The sequence below is a fragment of the Pongo abelii genome, chromosome 6 (assembly GCF_028885655.2).
Source record: "Pongo abelii isolate AG06213 chromosome 6, NHGRI_mPonAbe1-v2.0_pri, whole genome shotgun sequence".
Taxonomy (NCBI): domain Eukaryota; kingdom Metazoa; phylum Chordata; class Mammalia; order Primates; family Hominidae; genus Pongo; species Pongo abelii.
In genome coordinates this window covers 137,800,414-137,825,540 of record NC_071991.2, presented here as the reverse complement: position 1 = coordinate 137,825,540, position 25,127 = coordinate 137,800,414, and the positions used below count along the sequence as shown (strand labels likewise).

The window sequence follows — 25,127 nt, the reverse complement described above, 5'->3', positions numbered from 1 at the left end:
AAAAAAATAGTGGAGCAGGGAAAGGGTGGACTGACAGCCACTGCTGGATGAGAGGATGCCAGGAAGTCCAGGGGTGTTAAGAGGAGCAGCAGGCCGGGTGCAGTGGCTCAAGCCTGTAATTCCAGCACTTTGGGAGGCTGAGGCAGGTGGATCACCTGAGGTCAGGAGTTCAAGACCAGCCTGACCAACATGGTGAAACCCTGTCTCTACTAAAAATACAAAAATTATACAGGTGTGGTGGTATACCCCTGTAATCCCAGCTACTCAGGAGGCTGGGCAGGAGAATCACTTGAACCTGGGAGGTGGAGGTTGCAGTGAGCCAAGATCACGCCATTGCACTCCAGCCTGGGTGACAGAGCGAGACTCTGTCTCAAAAAAAGAGGAACAGCACAATGTGGCTGGTATCTCTTTTCCTCTCCACTGGCATCACAAACCAAGGGGACCATTCGCTTTCCCCAGACCTCACACAACTTCTGGCCATGAGAAGCAGCTCAGTAAATGTCAGCTGCAGTCATAAGTGGTATTTGTCCTCTGGAAGCCCCCGGTGAGTGTCCACAGTTCCCTGGGACCCTGGAGGGGCTCCGTGGCCTTTTCCTGCTGCCTGCCCTGATGTCCCCTAACACAGTCCTGGAAACGAGGGGTGCCTGGTGACTTCCAGCCTCCTCTTACGTGTTTAGTTCTGAAAGCCAGGGTTACTCCATCCCAGAAGGCACCAGCTGCTCTCTGGCCATATCTTACAGAAGGGGCAGTACAACACTGGCTTGATATTCATCTATGAACCAATTTAATTTTAATTCAAAAATGACTTCTGATCTGGCAGATGATTTGGGGTTCTAGAAAGAAATTGGGCCAGGCATGGTGGCTCATGCCTGTAATCCCAGCACTTTGGGAGGCTGAGGCGGGAGAATCCTGTGAGCTCAGGAATTGGAGACCAGCCTGGGCAACGTAGCAAGACTTCGTTTCTACAATAATAATAATAAAAAAAAAGGCCAGGTGCGGTGGTTCACACCTGTAATCCCAGCACTTTGGGAGACCATGAGACGGGCGGATCATGAGGTCAGGAGTTCGAGACCAGCCTGGCTAACATGGTGAAACCTCGCCTCTATTAAAAACACAAAAATTAGCTAGGCGTGGTGGCGGGATCCTGTAATCCCAGCTACTAGGGAGGTTGAGGCAGAAGAATTGCTTGAATCTGGAAGGCAGAAGTTGCAGTGAGCTGAGGTCACACCATTGCACTCCAGCCTGGGCAACAAGAGTGAAACTCTGTCTCAAAAAAAAAAAAAAAAAAAAAAAAGGGCCGGGCATGGTGGCTCATGCCTGTAATCCCAGCACTTTAGGAGGCCGAGACGGGTGGATCATGAGGTCAGGAGTTCAAGACCAGCCTGACCAACATAGTGAAACCCAGTCTGTACTAAAAATACAAAAAAAATTAGCTGGGCGTGGTAGTGGGCGCCAGTAGTCCCGGCTACTTGGGACCTGAGGCTGGAGAATTGCTTGAGCCCAGGAGGTGGAGGTTGAGGTTGCAGTGAGCCGAGATCGTGCCACTGGATTCCATTCCAGCCTGGGTGACAGAGTGAGACTCAGTCTCAAAAAAAAAAAAAAAAAAAAAAGAAGAAGAAGATCAGGCATGGTGGCTCCTGCCTGTAATCCCAGCACTTTGAGAAGCCAAGGTGGGCAGATCACTTGAGCTCAGGAGTTGAAGATCAGCCTGAGCAACATGGTGAAACCTTGTCTCTACAAAAAATACAAAAATTAGCCAGGTGTGGTGGCGTGTGTCTGTAGTCCCAGCCACTTGGGAGAACCTCTTGAACCCAGGAGGTGGAGGTTGCAGTGAGCCAAGATCCCACCACTGTACTCCAGCTTGGGTGACAGAGTATGACCCTGTCTCAAAAAAAAAAAAAAGAAAGAAAGAAAAAAAATTGCAGGTGTCTTCCCCTATCCCAGGAGGGTGGCCAAGTCAGCGCTGCTAGAATAGAGTGAATTCCAGTTCCATCTCCATCAGATAGTTCCTGACCATTTGGCAAGACGGTACTTCTGGTATTTCTGCTAAAAGGCTTCGCTCCCCAAAGTGAAGACCTGAGGTGTGAATGTCAGGAACAAAATGATAGCAGCATTCTGGTTTCTCATTGCAGGCTTTTGTTCCATTCTCCCTGCCTGAGCTGTTTCAAACTGTTCCAGAATGTTCCAAACAGCCTCTTCTCTCTCTTGCTGTTTTGCCTCCCTCCTTTCTTTCACTACCCTCTTCTTCAAGCAAGAAACAAAATTCAGTAGAAAGCAGCAGAAGCGCTGGGGAGACAGAAAAGTGAAAGGGGAGAAGAGTCCACTTCATCCTCCCTCTCCTAGCCTGAAGTCCTGCCTTCTCCAGGAGTCAAGAGTCAGTGAAAACAATGGTGCTGGTTTTCCTGAGAGTCAGCAGCTACGGCCTGTGGTGTGAGTCAAGGGAGAGGTGTGGCCCATCCAGACTAGGAGGATTAGGGGTGAGCGGCAAGTCCACGCTGGGGTCTAAAGTGCCACTGGGGCAACACTACGGTATCCTGGCTACCTTTGGTTTCAGAGGCGGCCTCTTTGGTGGGTGCGACTGGCTTTGCAAACATCTTAGCAAGTGCAATGGGTCTTTTCACTTGGACCCTGGGCCATAAGAACGGGGCTGGAGTCCAGTGGGAGGCCGTTCGAGGCACTCTCCCCATATAGGTGCAGGCTGTTGCGGGCGATCAGCTCCTTGGCCATGAGCACGAAGACTTCGTCTATGTTCTTTGACTCCTTGGCAGATGTCTCCAAAACGGCCAGGAGGCCGTACTTCTCAGCCAGTGTGCAGGCATCCTCGAACAGGACGTGCCGCTTTTCCCAGAGGTCACATTTATTTCCTGGAAGGAAAAGATAAGCCGATATTCCACTGAGTAACTTAATCTGGTTTCTTTCAAAATGAACTTTACAAATAACATTTTAGTTCTTCAATAGGCACGCATGCATTCATCACAAATGGTAATTGAGGGCACATTTTTTTGTTTCTTTTTTTTTTTTTTTTGAGATGGAGTTTCACTCTTGTCGCCCAGGCTGGAGTGCAATGGTGCAATCTTGGCTCATCGCAACCTCCGTCTCCCAGGTTCAAGCGATTATCCTGCCTCAGCCTCCCAAGTAGCTGGAATTACAGGCACCTGCCACCACGCCCGGCTAGTTTTGTATTTTCAGTAGAGAAGGGGTTTTGCCATATTGGCCAGGCTGGTCTCGTACTCCTGACCTGGGATTACAGGCATGAGCCACCGCACCTGGCCCTTGCTCCTCTTTTTACTCTCTTTTTCTCCTCCTCAAACAGCAGAGTGTTAGATGCTGTCTGAGATGGAGCTCATTTAGCTGAGTAGACTGTGATCAGGATTTGCTGGATTGGAGGTGCATAATGGAAGACTTTCTTTTGCTTTTTTTTTTGAGATGGAGTCTCACTTTGTCACCCAGGCTGGAGTGCAGTGGTACAGTCTTAGCTCACTGCTACCTTTGCCTCCCAGGTTCAAATGAGTCTCGTGCCTCAGACTCCCGAGTAGCTGAGATTACAGGCCAATGCCACCACGCCTGGCTAATTTTTGTATTTTTAGTAGAGACAGGGTTTCACCATGTTGACCAGGCTGGTCTTGAACTCCTGGCCTCCAGTGAGCTGCCCACCTTGGCCTCCCAAAGTGCTGGGATTATAGGCATGAACCACCAAGCCTGGCCTAAAGGACTTTCTGAGAAAGCTACAATTTACACACAATAAAAGTTTGCCTTTGATTTCCCTGAGGCAGGAATCTAAAGATAAAATTACTTTCCCACAGGATTTGTTCTACCAGACATCAAGATTTATTACAAAACTGTAGTAATTAAGACAAGCTAGACTATTGTTTCTCAACCTGGTTTTCATTCCTGTCCCCACAGGAGCCTCTGTAGATATTTTTTTCCATAATTCCCCCTTCTTCCATAAAACATGTTTAAACCTTTTATTTTGAAACAATTATAGATATACGGGAAGTCATTATATATGTATATATATAGATAAGTGTATATATATATACACACACACACACACACACACACATATATATATATAGAGAGAGAGAGAGAGAGAGAGAGAAAGAGAGAGAGGGGTCCAGTTTACCCTTCACCCAGTTTCCCCCAATATAATATCTTGTATAACTAGCACATTATCAATACCAGGAAATTGACATTGGTGCTATCCACAGACTTTAATCAGATTTCTTGTCATGAGTCCAGGCTTGGTGGCTCATGCCTGTAATCCCTGCACTTTGGGAAGCCGAGGTGGGTGGATCACCTGAGGTCAGGAGTTCGAGACCAGCCTGGCCAAGATGGCGAGAAACCATCTCTACTAAAAATACAAAATTAGCTGAGTGTGGTGGTGCATGCCTGTAGTCCCAGCTACTGGGGAGGCTGAAGCAGGAGAATCACCTGAACCCAGGAGGCAGAGGTTGCAGTGAGCTGAGATCGCACCATTGCACTCCAGCCTGGGCGACAACAGCGAAACGCCATCTCAAAAAAAAAAAAAAAAAATTATCAGCCAGGCACAGTGGCTCACGCCTGCAATCCCTGCATTATGGGAAGCTGAGGCAGGTGGATCACCTGAGGTCAGGAATTCGAGACCATCCTGGCCAACATGGCAAAACCCCGTCTACTAAAAATACAAAAAATTAACTGGGTGTGGTGGCACGTGCCTATAATCCCAGCTACTCAGGAGGCTGAGGCAGGAGAATCACCTGAACCCGGGAGGCGGAGGTTGCAGTGAACTAAGATTGTGCCACTGCACTCCAGCCTGGGCAACAAGAATAAAATTCTGTCTTAAAAAAAAAAAAAAAGTTTCTTGTCATGAAATGAATAAATGTCCCAAGCACTTATTTGTGTGTATGTTTATAATTATACACAATGTGATCACATGCATAGATTCCTTTAATCACCACCACAGTCAAAGCACTCAACAGTTCTGTTCTCACAAAGCTCTCTTTCATGCTATTCCTTTATAACTCTCACCACCCCTGGTCCTCCTCCCCTGCTAACCACCAGTCTATTCTAGTTCCAGAATATTATATAAATAGATTCATATATGTAACCTTTTGAGATTGTCTTTTTTCACTCAGCATAATTCCTCTGAGATCCATTCAAGTTGTTGTATAAATCAGTAGTTTGTTTTCTGCATACCACTAGTAGATTTTATTGCTGAGTAGTATTCCATAGTATGCATGGACCAACATTTGTGTTTTTTTTTTTAAATGTAGTCTCTCTCTGTTACCCAAGCTGGAGTACAGTGGCACCATCTTGGCTCACTGCAACCTCTGCCTCCCAGGTTCAAGCGATTCTCCTGCTTCAGCCTCCTGAGTAGCTGGGACTCCAGGCACACACCACCATGCCCAGCTAATTTTTGTATTTTTAGTAGAGACAGAGCTTCACCATGTTGGCCAGGCTGGCCTTGAACTCCTGACCTCCGATGATCTGCCCACCTTGGCTTCCCAAAATGTTGGGATTACAGGCGTGAGCCACCACGCCCAGCCAAGGACCAATATTTGTTTAACCATCCACCTTATTTATTTATTTATTTGAGCAGAGCCTTGCTCTGTCGCTCAGGCTGGAGTGCAGTGGTGCTATCTTGGCTCACTGCAACCTCCGCCTCCCAGGTTCAAGAGATTCTCCTACCTCAGCTTCTCTAGTAACTGGGATTACAGGCATGCACCACCATGCCTGGCTAATTTTTGTATTTTTAGTAGAGACAGGATTTCACCATGTTAGCCAGGCTGGTCTTGAACTCCTGACCTCAAGTGATCCACCCGCCTCAGCCTCCCAAAGTGCCGGGATTACAGGCATGAGCCACTGTGCCTGGCCTTTATTTATTCATTTTTTTTGAGACAGGGTCTTGTCCTGTCACCTGGGCTGGAGTGTAGTGGCATGATCATAGCTCACTGCAGCGTTAACATTCTAGGCTCAAGCAGTCAGCCTCTCAAATAACTAGGACTACAGACATGCACCACCATCCATGGCTAATTTTTTTTTTTTGGTGATAGGGTCTCACTTTGTTGCCCAGGCTGGAGTGCAGTGGAGTGATCTTGGCCTATGAAAATTTACTACCACAGATGTACTGTGTATGGCCCTTTGGAGGGCCATAAACCATTGTAAAAGTGAGGATATTTTCACTCCCAAGAGCATGAATGAACTAGATCAATGGAGAGGAAAAACAGCTCAGAAACTCATCTATAAATGTGTACTCTACAAAAAGATGGCGCCACAGAGCAGTGGAAAAGGTTGCCTTTTTTTTTTTTTTTTTGAGACAGCATCTCACTCTGTTGCCCAGGCTGGAGTGCAGTGGCGTGATCTCGGCTCACTGCAACCTCCACTTCCCAGGTTCAAGTGATTCTCCTGCCTCCGCCTCCCGAGTAGCTGGGATTACAGGCACCCGCCACCACGCCCAGCTAATTTTTGTATTTTTCTAGTAGAGACGGGGTTTTACCATGTTGGCCAGGCTGGTCTTGAACTCCTGACTTCAGGTGATCAGCCCATCTCAGCCTCCCAAAGTGTTGGGATTACAGGCGTGAGCCACCGTGCCTGGCCAAGGTTGCCTTTTTGTTAAATGGTACTGAGACAATTAGATCTTTATATAGAAAAATTTTGGACCCATACCTTTCACCATACATAAAAAATCAATTACAGGTAGATCTAAATGTAAAAGGCAGAGTAATGATAATAATTAATCAATTAAACTTTAAAAGGTAATATAATCTTGATGATTTCAATTAAGAAAAAATTTCCTAAATAGGACACAGGAAGCAATCATTATTAAAGAAAAGATCAATAGATTGAAATATATTAAAATTAAGAGTGTCTGTTCATCAAAATACACCATCAAGAGACGAAAAGGCTGGGTATAGTGGTTCATGCCTGTAAACCCAATGGTTTGGGAAGCTGAGGCAAGAGGATCACTTGAGCCCAGGAATTCAAGACCAGCCTGGTCAATACAGCAAGACCCCATCTCTACAAAACATAATACAAAACTAGCTGGGGCTGGGCATGGTGGCTCACACCTGTAATCTCAGCACTTTGGGAGGCTGAGGCTAGTGGATCACTTGAGGCCAGGAGTTTGAGACCAGCTTGGCCAACATGGTGAAACCTCATCTTTACTCATAATATAAAAATTAGCTGGGTGTAGTGGCATGTGCCTGTAATCCCAGCTACTTGGGAGGCTGAGGCATGAGAATCGTTGAACCCAGGAGGTGGAGGTTGCAGTGAGACGAGATTGGGCCACTGTACCCCAGCCTGTGTCACAGATCAAGACTCTGTCTCAAAAAACAAAACAAAACAACCTAACTGGACATGTTGGAATGCGCCTGTCATCCCAGCTACTTGGAAGATTGAGGCAGGAGGATTGCTTCAGCCCAGGAGTTCGAAGCTGCCGTAAGCTAGGACAGCACTATTGCACTCCAGCCTGGGTGACAGAGTTGGACCCTATCTATAAAAAATAAAACATAAAAGGCCAGGCGTGGTGGCTCATGCCTGTAATCCCAGCACTTTGGGAGGCTGAGGAGGGTGGATCATGAGGTCAGGGGTTCGAGACCAGCCTGACCAACATGGTGAAACCCCGTCTCTATTAAAAATACAAAAATTACCTGGGCGTGGTGGTGGGCGCCTATAATCCCAGCTACTCAGGAGGCTGAGGCAGGAGAATTGCTTGAACCTGGGAGGCGGAGGTTGCAGTGAGCTAAGATCGTGCCACTGCACTCCAAACTGGGCGACAGAGCAAGACTCAGTCTCAAACAAATAAAAATAAAATAAAAAATAAAAAAACCAAAATATTCCTTCCTTCAGGTATTTTTAAGAAGAGAGAGGGAAAAGTTACTCCACAGGGTGGAAGATGATGTTTGCAACATATGTAACTGACAAAGGGCTGGGGCCTCCTTCAAGAGAACCTAGTGCCGAGAATGCAGGTCACAGACAGCCCAACAGGACCCTAGTGCAGCGCCCTAGTGGGGATAGCACCCCATCCCCCGTACCATGAGGGCACTCACGCACATCCATGCTGCAGGATGCGGGATTCGATTCCTCTATCAGGCAACCTTGGCTTTTGAGCACCCCACTGCCTGAAAAATAAACTTTCTTTGAATTGTGCTTAGTCTAAGACTCTTCCTACCTACCAAGCCGTCCTTCCTCCGTTCTCTCCTTCCCAGGGGCAGGTCTACATCTCATAGAAGACTCCCTGCCTCCTTCTGCTCCTTCTTCTTCTTCTTTTTTTTTTTTTGAGATGGAGTCTCTGTTGCCCAGGCTGGAGTGCAATGGCGCGATCTCAGCTCACTGCAACCTCTGCCTCCCAGGTTCAAGCGATTCTCCTGGCTCAGCCTCCTGAGTAGCTGGGATTACAGGCTCCCACCACCACACCCAGCTATTTTTTGTATTCTTAGTAGAGACAGGGTTTCGCCATGTTGGCCAGGCTGGTCTCAAACTCCTGACCTCAGGTGATCCACCTGCCTCGGCCTCCCAAAGTGCTGGGATTACAAGCATGAGCCACCGTGCCCAGCCCTGCTCCTTCTTCTTTATCCCCCACAGCTGCTTCTCCCAATAAATCTCTTGCATGTCTATCTCATCCTGTCCCAACATCTGCTTCCTGGAGGACCCACACTGACACAGACTCATTTTCAGAAGATATAAGCTACTGTTAGGAATTGACAAGAAAAAGATAAACAGAAAAATGGGCCTTGGACTTGAAAAGTATTTCACAACAGAGGATATCCAAATAGCTAACAAACACCTGAAAAGGTGTTCAATTTCATTAATAAACAGGGAAATACAAATGAAAAACACTAGTGATCTCATGACACACTTCTCAGGGTGCATGCAAGTAAAAGGACTAATAGCACCAGATGTTGGTGAGGATGTAGAACAACTGAAACCCACACACACTGCTGATGGGAGTACAGACTAGAACGACCACTCTGGCAAGTGGTTTGAGATGATCTAGAGCTGCATGACCATGCAATTTTGCTCCTGGGTATTACTCAACACAGATGTGTGCCCATCGGCATCAATAAACATATACCTGAATGTTCAGAGCAGCAATTTTCCTAGTTGCCCCAAACTAGAAACAACTCAAATGTCCATTGCCAAGAGAACAGAGAAATACTCTGTATTTCTTGCAAAGGAATAGTATACGAATTATACAAAAGAATAGATTACAGCCACATGCAACAATGGATGAAACTCATAAACAATATTGAGGGAAAGAAAGTTAGGCAAAAAGGTATGATTTTGTTTATATATAATGTACAAAACAATAGCAAAACAAGACGAGGCATTGTGGCTCACACCTGTAATCCCAGCACTTTGGGAGGCTGAGGTGGGCGGATCACTTGAGGTGGGGAGTTCAAGACCAGCCTGGCCAAGATAGTAAAACGTGTCTGTACTAAAAATACAAAAATTAGCTGGGCATGGTGGCACATGCCTGTAATCCCAGCTACTTGAGAGGCTGAGGCAGGAGAATCACTTGAACCTGGGAGGTGGAGTTTGCAGTGAGCCGAGATCACGCCACTGCACTCCAGCCTGGGCAACAGAGTGAGACTCCATCTCAAAACAAAAACAAAAACAAGAAACCCACAAAACAAACAAACAAAAAAACCCACCAAAACAAAACTGCAGTATTTAGGGATGTGGGCTGAGGTAGTAAAATGATTAAAAAAGAAAAAAGCAAAGAAGTGTTTATCATAAAAGCACTTGCCTTTGGGGCAGGAGTGTGGAGTAATGAAGTGAAAGCTGGTGGGGGTGAAGAGTGGGCTGGCAATATTCTTTTTTTTTTTTTTTTTTTGAGACATGGTCTCACTGTGTCACCCAGGCTGTAGTGCAGTGGTGTGATCACAGCTTACTGCAGACTCTACCTCCTGGGCTAAAGCAATCCTCCCAATTCAGCCTCCTGCGTAGCTGGGACTACAGGCGCATGCCATCACGCCCAGCTAATTTGTAATTTTTTTGTAGAGATTGGGTCTCCCTATGTTGCTCAGGCTGGTCCCACCTCTGCCTCCCAAAGTGTTGGGATTACAGGTGTGAGCCCACACCCGGTCAATATTCTCTGTCTTTTTTTTTTTTTTTTTTTTAAGAGACGGAGTCTCTCTCTGTCACCCAGGCTGGAGTGAAATGGCACAATCTCGGCTTACTGCAACCTCTGCCTCCCAGTTTCAAGCAATTCTCCCGCCTCAGCCTCCCGAGTAGCTGGGACTACATACAGGTGCATGCCGCCCCGCCCGGCTAATTTTTTTTTTTTTTGTATTTTAGCAGAGATGGGGTTACACTGTGTTGCCCAGGCTGGTCTCCAACTCCTGAGCTCAGGCAATCCACCCGCCTCAGCCTCCCAAAGTGCTAGGACTACAGGCGTGAGCCACCGCACCTGGCCAATATTCTCTGTCTTGACCCAGCTGGTGTTTGCTCAGCAGTTCCCTTTGAGATAAATCAATGTGTACTTTTCTTTATATACATTAATATGTCCCAATAAAAAAGATTTTGAAAATCTTTTCCCATAGTCACTGTCACCAACCTGCCCAGCGTCAAAGCTGGACTTAGATCATAATGATCCCCAAAGAAGTTTAAATCCAAGACCATTTTCAGCAGACATTAGCACATTGGAGTGCTACAGTAGGCTAGGAAAGGGGGCCCATGGAGACCAGGCTCTGGCCTCAGGCAGCTGTCAATGCTAAAAGGGTCTTTGCAGGTGTGATTAATTTGAGGATCTTGAGATGGGGGGATTATTCTGGACTAGCTAGGCAGGCCCTGAATGCAATCGCAAGTAACCTTACAAGGGGGAGGTAGAGGGAGACTTGATCCCACACAGGCAGGAAAAGGTGAGGCACACAGAGCCAAAGATGGCACCAGAAGCCAGAGGAGGCGAGGGACAGAGTCTCCCCTACAGCGTCCAGAGGAGCATGGCCCTGCTGACACCTCCATTTCAGCCCCGCAGGACTGATTTCAGAGTTGTGGCCTCCAGAACAGTGGGAGAACACATCTGTTGTTTTCAGCCCCCAGCTTGTGGCAGTTGGTTACAGCAGCCACGGGAAGCTCGAATAGCACGCACCTTCAAGAGAACCATGCGTGTGTTTTTAGCTGGTGAGCCTGAAGCTCAGGGCTGAGCTCTGCTTCTAGAAGAAAGGAATGAGAGTCCCTAGTGGAGGAAGGGATGTGGTGGGAAAAGGAACCCCTGCAGCCAGGAATCTGATCTACTCCCTGCATCCCACTCCATCTGTGGATTTGACTTTTTTTTTTTTTTTTTTTTTTTTTTTAAGAAATAGGGTCTCCATCTGTTATCTAGGCTGGAGCACGGTGGCTCAATCATAGCTCACTGCAGCCTTGAACTCCTAGCCTCAAGCAATGTGCCCACCTCAGTCTCCAGAGTAGCTGAGACTATAGGCGTACACCACTGAGTCCAGCTAATTTTTTTTTTTTGAGACAGAGTCTTGATCTGTCACCCAGGCTGGAGTGCAGTGGTGCGATCTTGGCTCACGGCAGCCTCTGCCTCCTAGGTTCAAGTGATTCTTGTGCCTCAGCCTCCCGAGTGGCTGGGACTACAGGCACTAGCCACCACACCTGGCTGCTTTTTTTTTTTTTTTTTTTTTTGTATTTTTAGTAGAGATGGGGTTTCACCATGTTGGCCAGGCTGGTCTCAAACTCCTGACCTCAAGTGATCCACCTGCCTCAGCCTCCCAAAGTGCTGGGATTACAGGTGTGAGCCACCGCGCCCGGCTTAATTTTTTATTTTTTGTAGAGATGGAGGTCTCACTATGTTGCCTAGGCTGATCTCAAGCTCCTGGCATCAAGCAATCTTCCCACCTCAACTTCCCAAAGTGCTGGGATTTATAGGTGTGAGCCACGGCGCCCAGCTGGATTCTAACTTTTATGACCTGCTCCTTCCACCTGCTCCTCTACCACAACTAGATCAACAGTGCTGATGTCCACGGTTCCACCTTCCAACAGCCAGGGCTGCACACTCCGGGGTGAGCCAGGTGCCTGGAGGAACGAAAAGGATCTGAAGTTTGCTAAGTGCACAGTGACAGATGGCCTTGCCCCAAGGAAGGGCTTCTTCATTTCGTTAGGGAGGCAAGAGAGACACACAGAACATTAAATGGCTAGACAAGAATGTACCAATCCAAAACAGCAATAAAATAGCATACGCTATGGACCAGGTGAGCTGCATGAGTTGTTTGTAGTACAAGTATACAACCCCCAAATCCCCCAAACTCTGAAACTCCACTCCTGGGCAGCTGTAACCAGTGCATTTCTTGATAATTCATTTGACAGTAAAATCTGAGCTAAACTAGCCATTTGAAGTTTTTTGTTTGATTGATTGATTGATTGATTGATTGATTTTTGAGACAGAGTTGTGTTCTTGTTGCCCAGGCTGGAGTGCAATGGTGTGATCTCGGCTCACTGCAACATCCACCTCCTGGATTCAAGCGATTCTCCCACCTCAGCCTTCTGAGTAGCTGGGATTACAGGTGCCCACCACCAAGCCCAGCTAGTAGAGATGGGGTTTCTCTATGTTGGTCAGGCTGGTCTCAAATTCCCGACCTCAGGTGATCTGCCCGCCTTGGCCTCCCAAAGTGCTAGGATTACAGACATGAGCCACTGCACCCAGCTGTTTGTTTTAAAAATAAAAATAAAGATGGGGTCTTGCTATGTTGCCCAGGCTGGTGTTGAACTCCTGGCCTTAAGCAATCCCCTACCTCAGCCTCCCAAAGTGCTGGGATTACTGACGTGAGCCACCACACCTGGCTTGAATAATTTTTTTTTTTTTTGAGACAGAGTCTTGCTCTGTCACCCAGGTTGGAGTGTAGTGGTGTGATCTCAGCTCACTGCAACCTCCGCCTCCTGGGTTCAAGCGAGTCTCCTGCCTCAGCCTCCCGAGTAGCTGGGATTCCAGGCATGTGCCACCATGTCTGGCTAATTTTTGTGTTTTTATTACAAAATAATCCGCCCGCCTTGGCCTCCCAAAGTGCTGAGATTACAGGCATGAGCCACCATGCCCAGCATTGAAGATTTTATTCAACCTGCTCTGGATGACTATTTATACATCTGACTGCATAAATAGTAACGTATTTGGCCATGGGCCATTGGCCCAGACCCTGCTGAGGGTGTTATGTAACACAGAGTACATTTTTCTAAAATCTGACGAATTCTGAACTCTGAAATATTTGGCCCTGAGGGTTTTTGTTGAGTGATTGTGGACCTGTAATATAACAGGACTTTAAGTGGGAGGTTTGGCTGAGATCTTTAGAGGGACAAATATCAGATGTTGAAGAAAGTTATGAGACAGAGCATCCAGGATAACCTACAAAAAAGGCTGGTTCCCTGCAATCCCAGCACTTTGGGAGGCGAGGTGGGTGGATCATTTGAGGTCAGGAGTTTGAGACGAGTCTGGCCAACATGGTGAAACCCTGTCTCTACTAAAAATACAAAAATTAGCCAGGTGTGATGGCAGGTGCCTGTAATCCCAGCTGCTTGGGAGGCTGAGACAGGAGAATCACTTGAACCCGGGTGGTGGAGGTTGCAGTGAGCTGAGATTGAACCACTGCACTCCAGCCTGGGCTACAGAGCAAGACCCTGTCTCAAAAAAAAAAAAAAAAAAAAAAAAAAAAAGAGGTCAGGTCCTAAAGCCCTTGCTGCGATGGAGTGAGGGCAGGAGAAAGATGGGAAGCCAACCATCCCCAGAAGAAAAGCAGGACTGGGACCTGAAGTACCTTGTGAACTATGTTCAGGAATATGTGCGTCATTCTAAGGGAAATGGGGGCCTCTGAGGGTTTTACATGGGGACATTAGGAGGATCCTGGCCCCCTGTGGCCAGCTAGAGGAAGAACAGCTGTACAAATCAACATGCAATCAACCCCTGACACCGGGGTCATTCCTGTGCTGATAAAGTGGCTTCGAGGAGCTGGGGATAAACTTCTGAGACAGAAAGAAGCACCTGTATGAGGCAATGTGTGCAGGGACACTTCCGTGAGGGATGACACGAATTTTTCTGGATTCAGGCAGGGAGGCCACGAACAGAAAACAGGAAGGCTGCTGTGTCAGCCCTCTGGCATGGACACCTTATAAACCGGGAGACTGGGACACTCTAGATCATCTTTGGGGGCATTTCTAGAACCAAGGAAGAAGTGAGGCAGAGATGGTTGTTATGAAAGACAGACTAGGGTATAAATACCAAGCAAACATTCTGAGATTCCTGGAAATCCTGCAACATCCTGGCATCTGTCACCCTTCTCTGATGCATCTGTTTCACAGAGTGATTAAAGACGGAGCTGGCTGGGGGAGAGGCAGCCGGGAGCCTGTGTGCTGGAGACAGGGAGCTGCCTTCAGAGATAGTGCAGAGGGGCCGGGGGTGGTGGTTCACGCCTGTAATCCCAGTACTTTGGGAGGCTGAGGTGGACGGATCACCTGAGGTTGGGGGTTCAAGACCAGCCTAGCCAACATGGTGAAATCCTGTCTCTACTAAAGCAAAAATTAGCTAAGTGTGGTGGCGGGAGCCTGTAATCCCAGCTACTCGGGAGGCTGAGGCAGAAGAATTGCTTGAACCTGAGAGGCGGAGATTGCAGTGAGTCGAGGTCGCGCCCCTGCACTCCAGCCGAGGCAACAGAGTAAGACTCTGTCTCAGAAAAAGAGAGAAGGTAGCGCAGAGGGAGGCACCTGAGGTTGGGCAGCTTCCCACTCAGCCCTGAGGAAGAACTGCCTCCACTGTGTCCTGGAGATGCATGACCTTAATACAAAGGTGGATCTGGTCCACATTCCTGGGGAAACTGCACATAGCTTAGAACTGCTTCATTCCCAAGTGAGATGCGTGCATTCCGCCCTTCTGTGGGAGCCACCATTGCTGGGTTTCCTTTTGTCCCTGGAGGGTATGGGCTGCACCTGCCTGTCCACCCTGGCTGTTTGTATGCCATGGCACAGCTCTCCCATCTTTGCTCTACTAGGACATAAGAGTTTCCTTTTATTATTTATTTATTTTTTTTTTAAGAGACCAAGTTTTGCTTTCTCACCCAGGCTGGAGTGCAGTGGTATGATCACAGCTCACTGCAGCCTCAAATTCCTGGGCTCAACTGATTCCCCCCACCCTAACCTCCAACGTAGCTGGGACTATAGGCCTGTGCCACCACATCTCACTATTTTGTTTTGTTTTAGTTTTTGTAGAGATGAGGTCTCACTATGTTGACCAGGATGGTCTCAAGCTATCATCCCGCCTCAGCTTCCCAAAGTGCTGGGATTACAGGCATGAACCACCGTGCCTGGCCCAAAGACATTCATCACAGAAATAGAAAAGATTATCCTAAAATTTATATGGAACCATGAAAGACTCAGAATAGTCAAAGCTACTCTGAGCAAAAAGAACCAACCTAGAGGAATCACATTGCCTGACTTCAAATTATACTACAGAACTAGAGTAACCAAAACAGTGTGGTACTGATAAAAACAGACACATAGACCAATGGAACAGAATCCAGAATCCAGAAATAAATCCATACATCTACAGTAAAGTCATTTTCGACAAAGGTGCTAAGAACATATGTTGGGGAAAGGACAGTCTCTTCAATAAGTGGTGCTGGGAAAACTGGATACCCATATGGAGTGCAATGGTACAATCTCAGCTTACTATAACCTCTGCCTGCTGGGCTCAAGCAATCCTCCCACCTCAGCCTCCTGAGTAGCTGGGACTGCAGGTGTGCACCACCACACTCAGCTAATTTTTTTTATTTTTTGTAGAGACGAGGTTTTGCCATGTTGCTTAGGCTGGTCTTGAACTCCTGGGCTCAAGCAATTTACCTGCCTCGCCCTCCAAAGTGCTGGGATTACAGGCATGAACCACCACGCCCCATCTAGTTTATGTATTTTAATGTAAATTATTGGTAAACACTTAGAAATTGCCTCTTCTTTTTTCAAGAACCCATTTGTACCCAATAAATATATATACCTACTAGATACCCATAAAAAATTAAAAAACAAAACTCACCTGTTCACTCTGCAGTAGAGACTGTCAAAAATAAAAATAAAGGGCCAGGCACATTGGCTCATGCCTGTAATCCCAGCACTTTGGGAGGGCCAGGCAGGAGGATCACTTGAGTCCAGGAGTTCCAGACCAGCCTGGGCAACACGGCAAAACCCTGTCTTTACAAAAAATTAAAAAAAAAAATGGGCTGGGCATGGTGGCATCCAGCTTAAAGGCACTTTCTGAGGCCCTATCCATCACTTAACACTTTTTTTGTTTTTTTTGTTTGTTTGTTTTCCGACGGAGTGTTGCTCTGTCACCCAGGCTGGAGTGCAATGGCTCGATCTCGAATCACTGCAACCTCTGCCTCCTGGGTTCAAGCAATTCTCCTGCCTCAGCCTCCCAAGTAGCTGGGACTACAGGCGCCCGCCATCACGCCTGGCTATTTTTTTTGTATTTTTAGTAGAGATGGGGTTTCACCATGTTAGCCAGGATGGTCTTGATCTCCTGACCTCGTGATCCGCCCGCCTCGGCCTCCCAAAGTGCTGGGATTACAGGTGTGAGCCACCACGCCCGGCTGCATCACTTACACTTTTAAGATTTCATTTTCCACTGTCATTAGAAACACGCAGAAAGCTGAGCATCCTCAGAGGAGAGTAAACAAAAGTTAAAAACTTCAAAAATGCCATACCAATCAGCATAATGACCACATTTGCAGCTCCATATTTCTCTATCTCATGAATCCAGTGAGGGATGGACTCGAACGTGGACCGCCGGGTGAGGTCATAGGCGATGATGGCCGCGTGGGCACTGCGGTAGTAGCTTTGGGTGATGGTGCGGAAGCGCTCCTGGCCAGCTGTGTCCCACACCTGCATCTGGAGAAGGACAGAAAGGAGAGTCCAAATCAGGGGTTCCCACAGGTAATGGGGACTCCTTCACCTACATCACCTTAAAAACACAGTTTTCTGGTTCTCACTTCTAGATATTCAGACCCAGTAGATCTGGGGTGGGATCCAGGAATCTATTCTTCCAGTTGCTCCCTGGATGACTTGGATATCCTCCTTGGTTGGGGAACGACCATCTAAGACAAACTTGTCCAACCCGCAACCCACGGGACACATTTGACCCAGGACAACTTTGAATGCAGCCCAACACAAATTTTTAAACTTTCTTAAAATATTATGAGTTTCTTGCATTTTTTTTTTTTTTTTTAGCTCATCAGTTATCATTAGTGTTAGTGTAATTTATGTTTGGCCCAAGAGAATTCTTCTTCCAACACGGCCCAGGGAAACCAGAAGCTTGGACAGCCCTGATTTAAGGGATGCTGCTGTCAGAGAGGTGGACCTGTTTTTTTTTTTTTTTTTTTTTGAGACGGAGTCTCACTCTGTCATCCAGGCTGGAGTGCAGTGGCGCGATCTCTGCTCACTGCAAGCTCTGCCTCCCGGGTTCACACCACTCTCCTGCCTCAGCCTCCCGAGTAGCTGGGACTACAGGCGCCCGCCACCACGCCCGGCTAATTTTTTTGTATTTTTAGTAGAGACGGGGTTTCACTGTGTTAGCCAGGATGGTCTCGATCTCCTGACCTCGTGATCTGCTGGCCTCGGCCTCCCAAAGTGCTGAGATTACAGGCGTGAGCCACTGCGCCCGGCCTATTTTATCTTTTTGAGACAGAGTCTTGCTCTGACTCCCAGGCTGGAGTGCAATGGTGTGATCTTGGCTCACTGCAACCTCTGCCTCCCGGGTTCAAGTAATTTTCATGCCTCAAGCCTCCCGAGCAGCTGGGATTACAGGCATGCGCCACCACGCCCGGTTAATTTTTTTGTATTTTTAGTAGAGATGGGGTTTCCCCCCGTTGGCCAGGCTGGTCTTGAACTCCTGACCTTGGGTGATCCGGCTGCCTCGGCCTCCAAAAGTGCTGGGATTACAGACATGAACCACCATGCCTGGCAGTTTATGGCATTTTTGAGTACATAGGAAATTTGACCTTTTTTTTTTTTGAGACAGAGTCTCACACTGTCGCCTAGGCTGGAATGCAGTGGTATGATCTCAGCTCACTGTAACCTCTGCCTCCCAGGTTTGAGAGATTCTTGTACCTCAGCCTCCCAAGTAGCTAGGACTATAGGCAGCTGCCACCATGCCTGGCTAATTTTTGTACTTTTAGTAGAGACAGGGTTTCACCATGTTGGCCAGGCTGGTCTTGAACTCTGGACCTCAAGTCATCCACCCGCCTTGGCCTCCCGAAGTGCTGGGATTACAGGTGTGAGCCACCTTGCCTGGCCACTAGAAAATTTGACCTTTTAAGGCCAGGTTTGGTGGCTCACGCCTGTAATCCCAGCACTTTGGGAGGGTGAAGTGGGAGGATTGTTTGAGCCCATGAGTTTGAGACTGGCCTGAGCAACACAGGAAAATCCTGTCCCTACAACAAATTTAAAAAATGAGTTGGGCATGGTGGGGTGCACCTGTGGTTCCAGCTATTCAGGAGGCTGAGGTGAGAGGATCACTTGAGTCGGGGAGATGGAGGCTGGAGTGAGCTGTGATTGTGCCACTGCACTTCAGCCTGAGTGACAGAGCAAGACCCTGTCTCAGGCTGGGTGTGGTGATTCACAACTGTAATCCCAGCACTTTGGGAGGTAGAGGCGGGTGGATCACTTGAGGTCAGGAGTTCGAGACCAGTCTGGCCAACATAGTGAAACCTCATCTCTACTAAAAATACAAAACTTAGCCCAGTGTGGTGGTGTGCACCTGTAAATCCAGCTACTTGGAATGCTGAGGCATGAGAATTGCTTGAGTCCAGGAGGCGGAGATTGCAGTGAGCTGAAACTGTGCTCCTGCACTCCAGTCTGGGTGATGGAGTGAGACTCTGCCTCAAAAAAACAAAAACAAAAAGTCCTGTCTACACCCCCTACCCCCCAAAAAAAGCAAATTTGACCTTTACATAGAGAAATGTATAAATTTGACCTTCATAGTTAGATTCAGCAGTATTTTCCTTACTGGCGTCTAGGTTCGTGTCTCATTTAAAGCCTGATTTTCCCATTCCATGATGAGAAAATAAATACTCCCATGTTTTCTTCCACTATTTGTATTATTTCATGTTTTGTACTGAAATCTTTTATTGCTCAGACATGTGCTTTGTTGTTGGGAATTCTGGCTAAAAAAGGTGGAACTGGCCAGGCGCGGTGGCTCACACCTGTAATCCCAGCACTCTGGGAGGCTGAGGCGGGTGGATCATGAGGTCAGGAGATAGAAACCATCCTGGCTAACACGATGAAACCCCGTCTCCACTAAAAATACAAAAAAAAAAAAAAAAAAAAAAAAATTAGCCAGGCGTGGTGGCGGGCGCCTGTAGTCCCTGTTACTTGGGAGGCTGAGGTGGGAGGCTGAAGCGGGAGGCTGAGGCAGGAGAATGACATGAACTCGGGAGGTGAAGCTTGCAGTGAGCCGAGATCACGCCACTGCACTCCAGCCTGGGCAACGGAACGAGACTCCGTCTCAAGGAAAAAAAAAAAAAAAAAAAGAAAAGGTGGAACCAGTCCCGTCCCGGTGCCCTCTGACCTTCACTTTTTTGCCGTCAATATCAAGGGAGCGCACGGTAAAGTCCACTCCAATCGTGTTCTGCTGTGTCTCAGTGTAGACTCCAGACTTGAAATGCTGCACCACACACGTCTTCCCCACATTGGAATCCCCAATGAGGATAATCTTGAACAAATAGTCAAAGTTCTCATCCGCTGTCCTGGCTGAGCTGGAGAAGTGCATGGTTCTTGCCACCTAGAATAGAGCTAGGAAGAAAGGATGGAATTCAGCACCAGGAACTGGGGATCCAGTATAAGACAAGATGAAGGGAGGTCATTACCTTCACAGCGCTACATTCTTGTGAGAGGACAATGCTAATGATGCTAGTCAGGCACAGAGGAGTTGTCCCCATAAGCTGACATCTGCCCTACATGTGTTGATCTTACTTTAGGGGTGCTCTTGGAATAAAGAGGTACTACTGCCATTCTCTGGTGGGTCCAGTGGATGGTCAACACCATCAGATAAAAGCAGTGATATATCCTAGGCCTGGAGACGAGGTGCCACATGCTCCATCAGAGTGCCCGGAGAGCAGGAGGATGGCAGAGGAAATGCCCACAGCAGTGACTCACCTGCCATTGGAGGTCCCACTAGTGTCAATTTCACCTGGGGAGAAAGATTCCCAACTGCTGTAAGACTGACCATCCAGGCTGGGCACGATGGCTCATGCCTGTAATCCCAGTGCTTCGGGAGGCCAAGGTGGGTGGATCACCCGAGGTTGGGAGTTTGAGACCAGCCTGACCAACATAGAGAAACCCCGTCTCTACTAAAAATACAAAATTAGCTGGGTGTGGTGGCGTATGCCTATAATCTCAGCTATTTGGGAGGCTGAGGCAGGAGAATCACTTGAATCCGGGAGGCAGAAATTGCAGTGAGCCGAGATCACGCCATTGCACTCCAGCCTGGGCAACAAGAGCGAAACTCCACCTCAAAAAAAAACCCCAAAAAACAAAAAACTACTGACCATCTAGGTAGTCAGCAACGAGGACTGATAAGAGGTGATTGGTAAGTCAGCTTGGGGAAGAGTGACATGACCTTTTTGTTCTGTTTGGAGCCTAATTTTTTCGACCACGAAATTAGGATTTTGAGAATATTCAAAATTAAAACCACAGCTATAATGTTATGGCATATTTTACCAAAGGCTGGTTATGGCATATTTTACCAAAGGTTTTTTTTTTCTTTTTTTCGAGACAGAGTCTCGCTGTGTCGCCCAGGCTGGAGTGCAATGGCATGATCTCAGTTCACTGCAACCTCTGCCTTCCAGTTCAAACGATTCTCCCGCCTCAGCCTCCCGAGTAGCTGGGATTATAGACCTGCACTACCACACTCAGGTAATTTTTGTATTTTTAGTAGAGACGGGGTTTCACCCATTTGGTCAGGCTGGTCTCGAATGCCTGACCTCAAGTGATTTACCTGCCTCAGTCTCCCAAACTGCTGGGATTACAGACCTGAACCATCATGTGCCGCCAGAAAATTAAGGTTTCTAATGACGGTGTTTCACAAACTAACTGATTATCAGAATTATCTGGGAGTATCATTGAAAAATATATATTTCCTTCTTTTTTTTTTTTTGAGACAGAGTTTCACTCTTCTTGCCCAGGCTGGAGTGCGACGGTGTGGTCTCGGCTCACTGCAACATCCACCTCCCGGGTTCAAGTGATTCTCTTGCCTCAGCCTCCCAGGTAGCTGGGATTACAGGCGCCTACCACCACGCCTGGCTAATTTTTGTATTTTTAGTCGATACAGAGTTTCGCCATGTTGGCCAGGCTGGTTAGGAACTCCTGACCTCAGGTGATCTGCCTGCCTGGGTCTCCCAAAGTGTTACAGGCCTCCCAAAGATTACAGGCATGAGCCACCGTGCCCGGCTGGAGAATAAAAGTTTCTAATGACAGTGTTTCACAAACTAACTGATTATCAGAATTATCTGGGAATATCACTGAAAAAATATATTTTTGGAGCTCATCCCAGACTTGCTAAACATATTTTACCTTGTTCTTTCAAAAATTATTTCTTAATTTTTTTTTTTTTTTGAGATAGACTCTCGCTTTGTCACCCAGGCTGGAGTGCAGTGGTATGATCTCAAAACTGCACTGGGCCAGGTTTTGTGTTTTGTGTTTTTAACTTTAAAATATGTTTAGTGCGCCAGGCCACAGTCGCTCATGCCTGTAATCCTAGCACTTTGGCAGGCCGAGGCAGAAGGATCACTTGACGCCAGGAGGTTGAAAGTAGTCTGAGCAATATAATGAGATCCCCGCCTTCCGCCCACCCCCCCGCCTTGTCCCTGTGCCCATCTCTATTAAAATAATAAGAAATAGGCCAGGTGCAGTGGCTCACACCTGTAATCCAAGCAATTTGGGAGGCTGAGGCAGGTGGATCACTTGAGGTCAGGAGTTCAAGATCAGCCTGGCCAACATGGTGAAACCCCATCTCTACTAAAAATACAAAACATTAGCCGGGCGTGGTGGCATGCACCTGTAATCCCAGCTACTTGGGAGGCTAAGGCAGGAGAATGGGTTGAACCCAGAGGGCAGGGGTTGCAGTGAGCCGAGATCGCACCATTGCAGTCCAGCCTGGGCAACAAGAGCGAAACTCCGTTTCAAAAAACAAACAAACAAACAAACAAAATACAAAACCAAAAACCTCTGTCTCTCTTCCCTCTCCTCCCCTCTTGCTCTGTCTCTTCCCCAGGTGATTCTGATGATGAGCCAGGTTTGGAAAACACCAATCGACCAAGTCACCTACCTGAAACTTTACTCCCACCATCAGCATCCCTGGCTTAAATGTACACCTATGCTTAAATATCTCTGATCACAAGGAACTGACTACCTCCTGAAAAATTTCCATTTTGCACTGGGCAGCTCTCACTTCTGTGGGATTGACACCTCCCTCCGTGAGGTTTCCATCTGTCTAGCTCAGTGCTATCCTTACTCTGCCAAGACACATCACATTCCTGTTCCACATGACAGCCCATCAGATATTTGAAGCAGCAAGAATATCCCCCCAAGGAGAATATCCTCATCCTCTTTAACTGTTCTTCAAGAGAGTGTGTTCGGACTCCTCATCCAATTGCTCTAAAAGTAACTGAAACCTGATCCCACTTAATGATTACATTTGATGTGCTGCAAATTGCTCCTGCCTTGTGACATCCTTCTTCACCTCTCCGTTTTACTCTGGTTTTCTCTAAAGTCATAGACAAGGACACACTGTCTCATCACACAAGGTAAAATGCACTCAAATGTCCAATCTGCATGCAAAAACCCAAGGCTTTAAGGCGATGAAGAAGGATCCCATACCTCTCTTGGCCCTCTCTGAAATCACATATGGGTAGGTGATCCAGCAGACAACAGACACAATCAAACCACTTTTTTCCTGTCTGACTTTTCAACTAAAGACAGCCATTCCACTTCCGGTGTCTTGGTCTTATCACTGTAACTTGAGCTGAGACTTTACTTCCATGTCTCCCCGCACCCTTGGGAGTCCTCAGAGTTTCCACGAAAACCCCCTTTCATTTAGCCTACAAGCCTTGCTGGGAGGCACAGGCAGCGTCCACCCCGATGATGTCCTCCCGCCGGCATCCCGCAGCCTTCGCCTTCTTGATTCACCTGTCGCTTACCTGTCTCGCTCTCTCACCTCTGCTGGTCAGCAGGTAATGTTTTCTCTTTCTTCTGGTTTTGCTTTTCAGCCCGCAGTGCCCCCTTCTTCCTCCTGCCTCGCTGCTTGGTGGGAAGCGTAGTTCTGGCCCCAGGTGTCGGGTTTGGCGTCCTGAGAAAGTGAAAGGAAAGTGCAATCCCTCCCACCTGCCCTGAGTGCAGAGCTGCCTCAGGGTACAAAGCACCTGTTCCCGCCGGCCTAGCGGGAAGCCCTCATGGGAAGGAACAGCCAGTGAATTAAACCAGCGCCGGCCCATAAGACGCTGCCACTGCTCCTTTCTTCTACTTTACCTTCTCTTGTGGGCTCTTGCGTCCTTTGCTCTCAATTTGTCCTGGTGTCCCTTGTTAGGAAACAATTTCAGAATGTATCTCATGTAGTAACAGTGACTGTTTTGCAAAATGTTTGGGTCAGTTGTACATGTGCATATTGTACTGGGTGATGTAAAAAAAATTTTTTTTTTTTTGGAGACAAGGTCTCACTCTGTCACCCAGGCTGAAGTGCAGTGGCACCATCATGGCTCACTACAGCCTCAACCTCCCGGGCTCAAGCAATCCTCCTGCCTCAGCCTCCTGAATATCTGGGACTACAGCTGGCCTGAGGGTTGTTAGTTGAGATAACACCAACTAAAGGAGGATATAGATCTTAAGTAATTTATTTTATTTTTTATATATACATATTTTTTAGATACAGGGTCTTGCTCTGTGGTCCAGGCTGGAGTGCACAGGCGTGATCATGGCTCACTGCAGCCACAACATCCCAGGCTCAAGGAAGCCTCCCACTTCAGCCTCCCAAGTAGCTGGGACTACAGTCATACACCACCATGCCCCACTAATTATTTATTTTTTTTAGAGATGGGATCTCCCTATGTTGCCCATGGTGGTTTGAAACTCCTGGGTTTGGCCAGGTGTGGTGGCTCATGCCTGTGATCCCAGCACTTTGGGAGGCTGAGGCGGGCAGATCACTTGAGGTCAGGAGTTCGAGATCAGCCTGGCCAACATGGCAAAACCCCATCTCTACTAAAAATATAAAAATTAGCCAGGTGTGGTGGTGAGTCTATAATCCCAGCTACTCTGGCAGGAGAATCGCTTGAGCCTGGGAGGTGGAGGTTGCAGTGAGCCAAGGTCATGCCACTGCACTCCAGCCTGGGTGACAGAGTGAGACTCCGTCTCAAAAAAAAAGAAAAAAGAAAAGAAACTCCTGGGCTCAAGTGATCCTCCTGCCTTGGCTTCCCAAAGTGCCGGGATTACAAGGCATGAAACCACCGTGCCTGGCCAGATTGTAAGTAATTTAAGTCTTTGTTTTGTAGATCTGAATATCTCTTTGTGAGGAGTCAGAGAAAGGAGATGATGCAAAGAGAAGGAGGCAAAAACAAAACTAAAAGAACTTTGAAGGTATATGAGAAGAAAAAGCTGAAAAAAAATGTCTGCCTCGCTCCCTCAAAAATTCTACCATAGAGCAAAGGTTAATGTCCAGAAAACCTCAAGTTTATCAGTCCCAGATGGTGGCAGTAGAAGCATAAAACTGAGGTGAATTTTCCTTACTATTTTTTTCCCCAGAGTCTAGAACAGTAACTGCCTCTCAATGCCTATCACAGGGACCAGATTTTCTCCACTACACAGGATGTGATATGTACGCAGTTAAATGGCGTTATAGACACAATAAGCAAAATTGAAACAGAGACACCCTGTTTGATAAAATATTTACATTGGTGTCCTGTTTCCAAACTGTGGGCTGAGACCTATAAATGAGTCATGAAATCAATCCTTGTGGATTGCAACCAGCATTTTCACAAGAAGGGATTAGGAAACAACTTCAGAATGTATCTTGTGTAGTAACAGTGACTACTGTTTTGCAAAATTTTTGGGTCAGTTGTACACGTGCCTATTGTACAGGGTGATGTAAAAAAAAATGTTTTTTTTGAGACAGGGTCTCGCTCTGTCTC

At 47.3% G+C, this 25,127-nt stretch overlaps 1 protein-coding gene across 1 annotated transcript; it reads right to left on the bottom strand.

Moving 5' to 3' along the window:
• Nucleotides 1-761: 761 nt before the first annotated feature.
• On the bottom strand, nucleotides 762-23,321 carry RAB19 (RAB19, member RAS oncogene family). Its single transcript, XM_002818534.4, has 4 exons — nucleotides 23,148-23,321; nucleotides 19,520-19,743; nucleotides 16,659-16,842; nucleotides 762-2,864 (listed from the first exon to the last, which is right to left on the bottom strand). The coding sequence occupies exons 2-4, from the start codon at nucleotides 19,718-19,720 to the stop codon at nucleotides 2,596-2,598; spliced, it is 654 nt and encodes a 217-aa protein (XP_002818580.3). The 5' UTR covers nucleotides 19,721-19,743; nucleotides 23,148-23,321; the 3' UTR covers nucleotides 762-2,595.
• Between the last annotated feature and the right edge of the window lie 1,806 nt (nucleotides 23,322-25,127).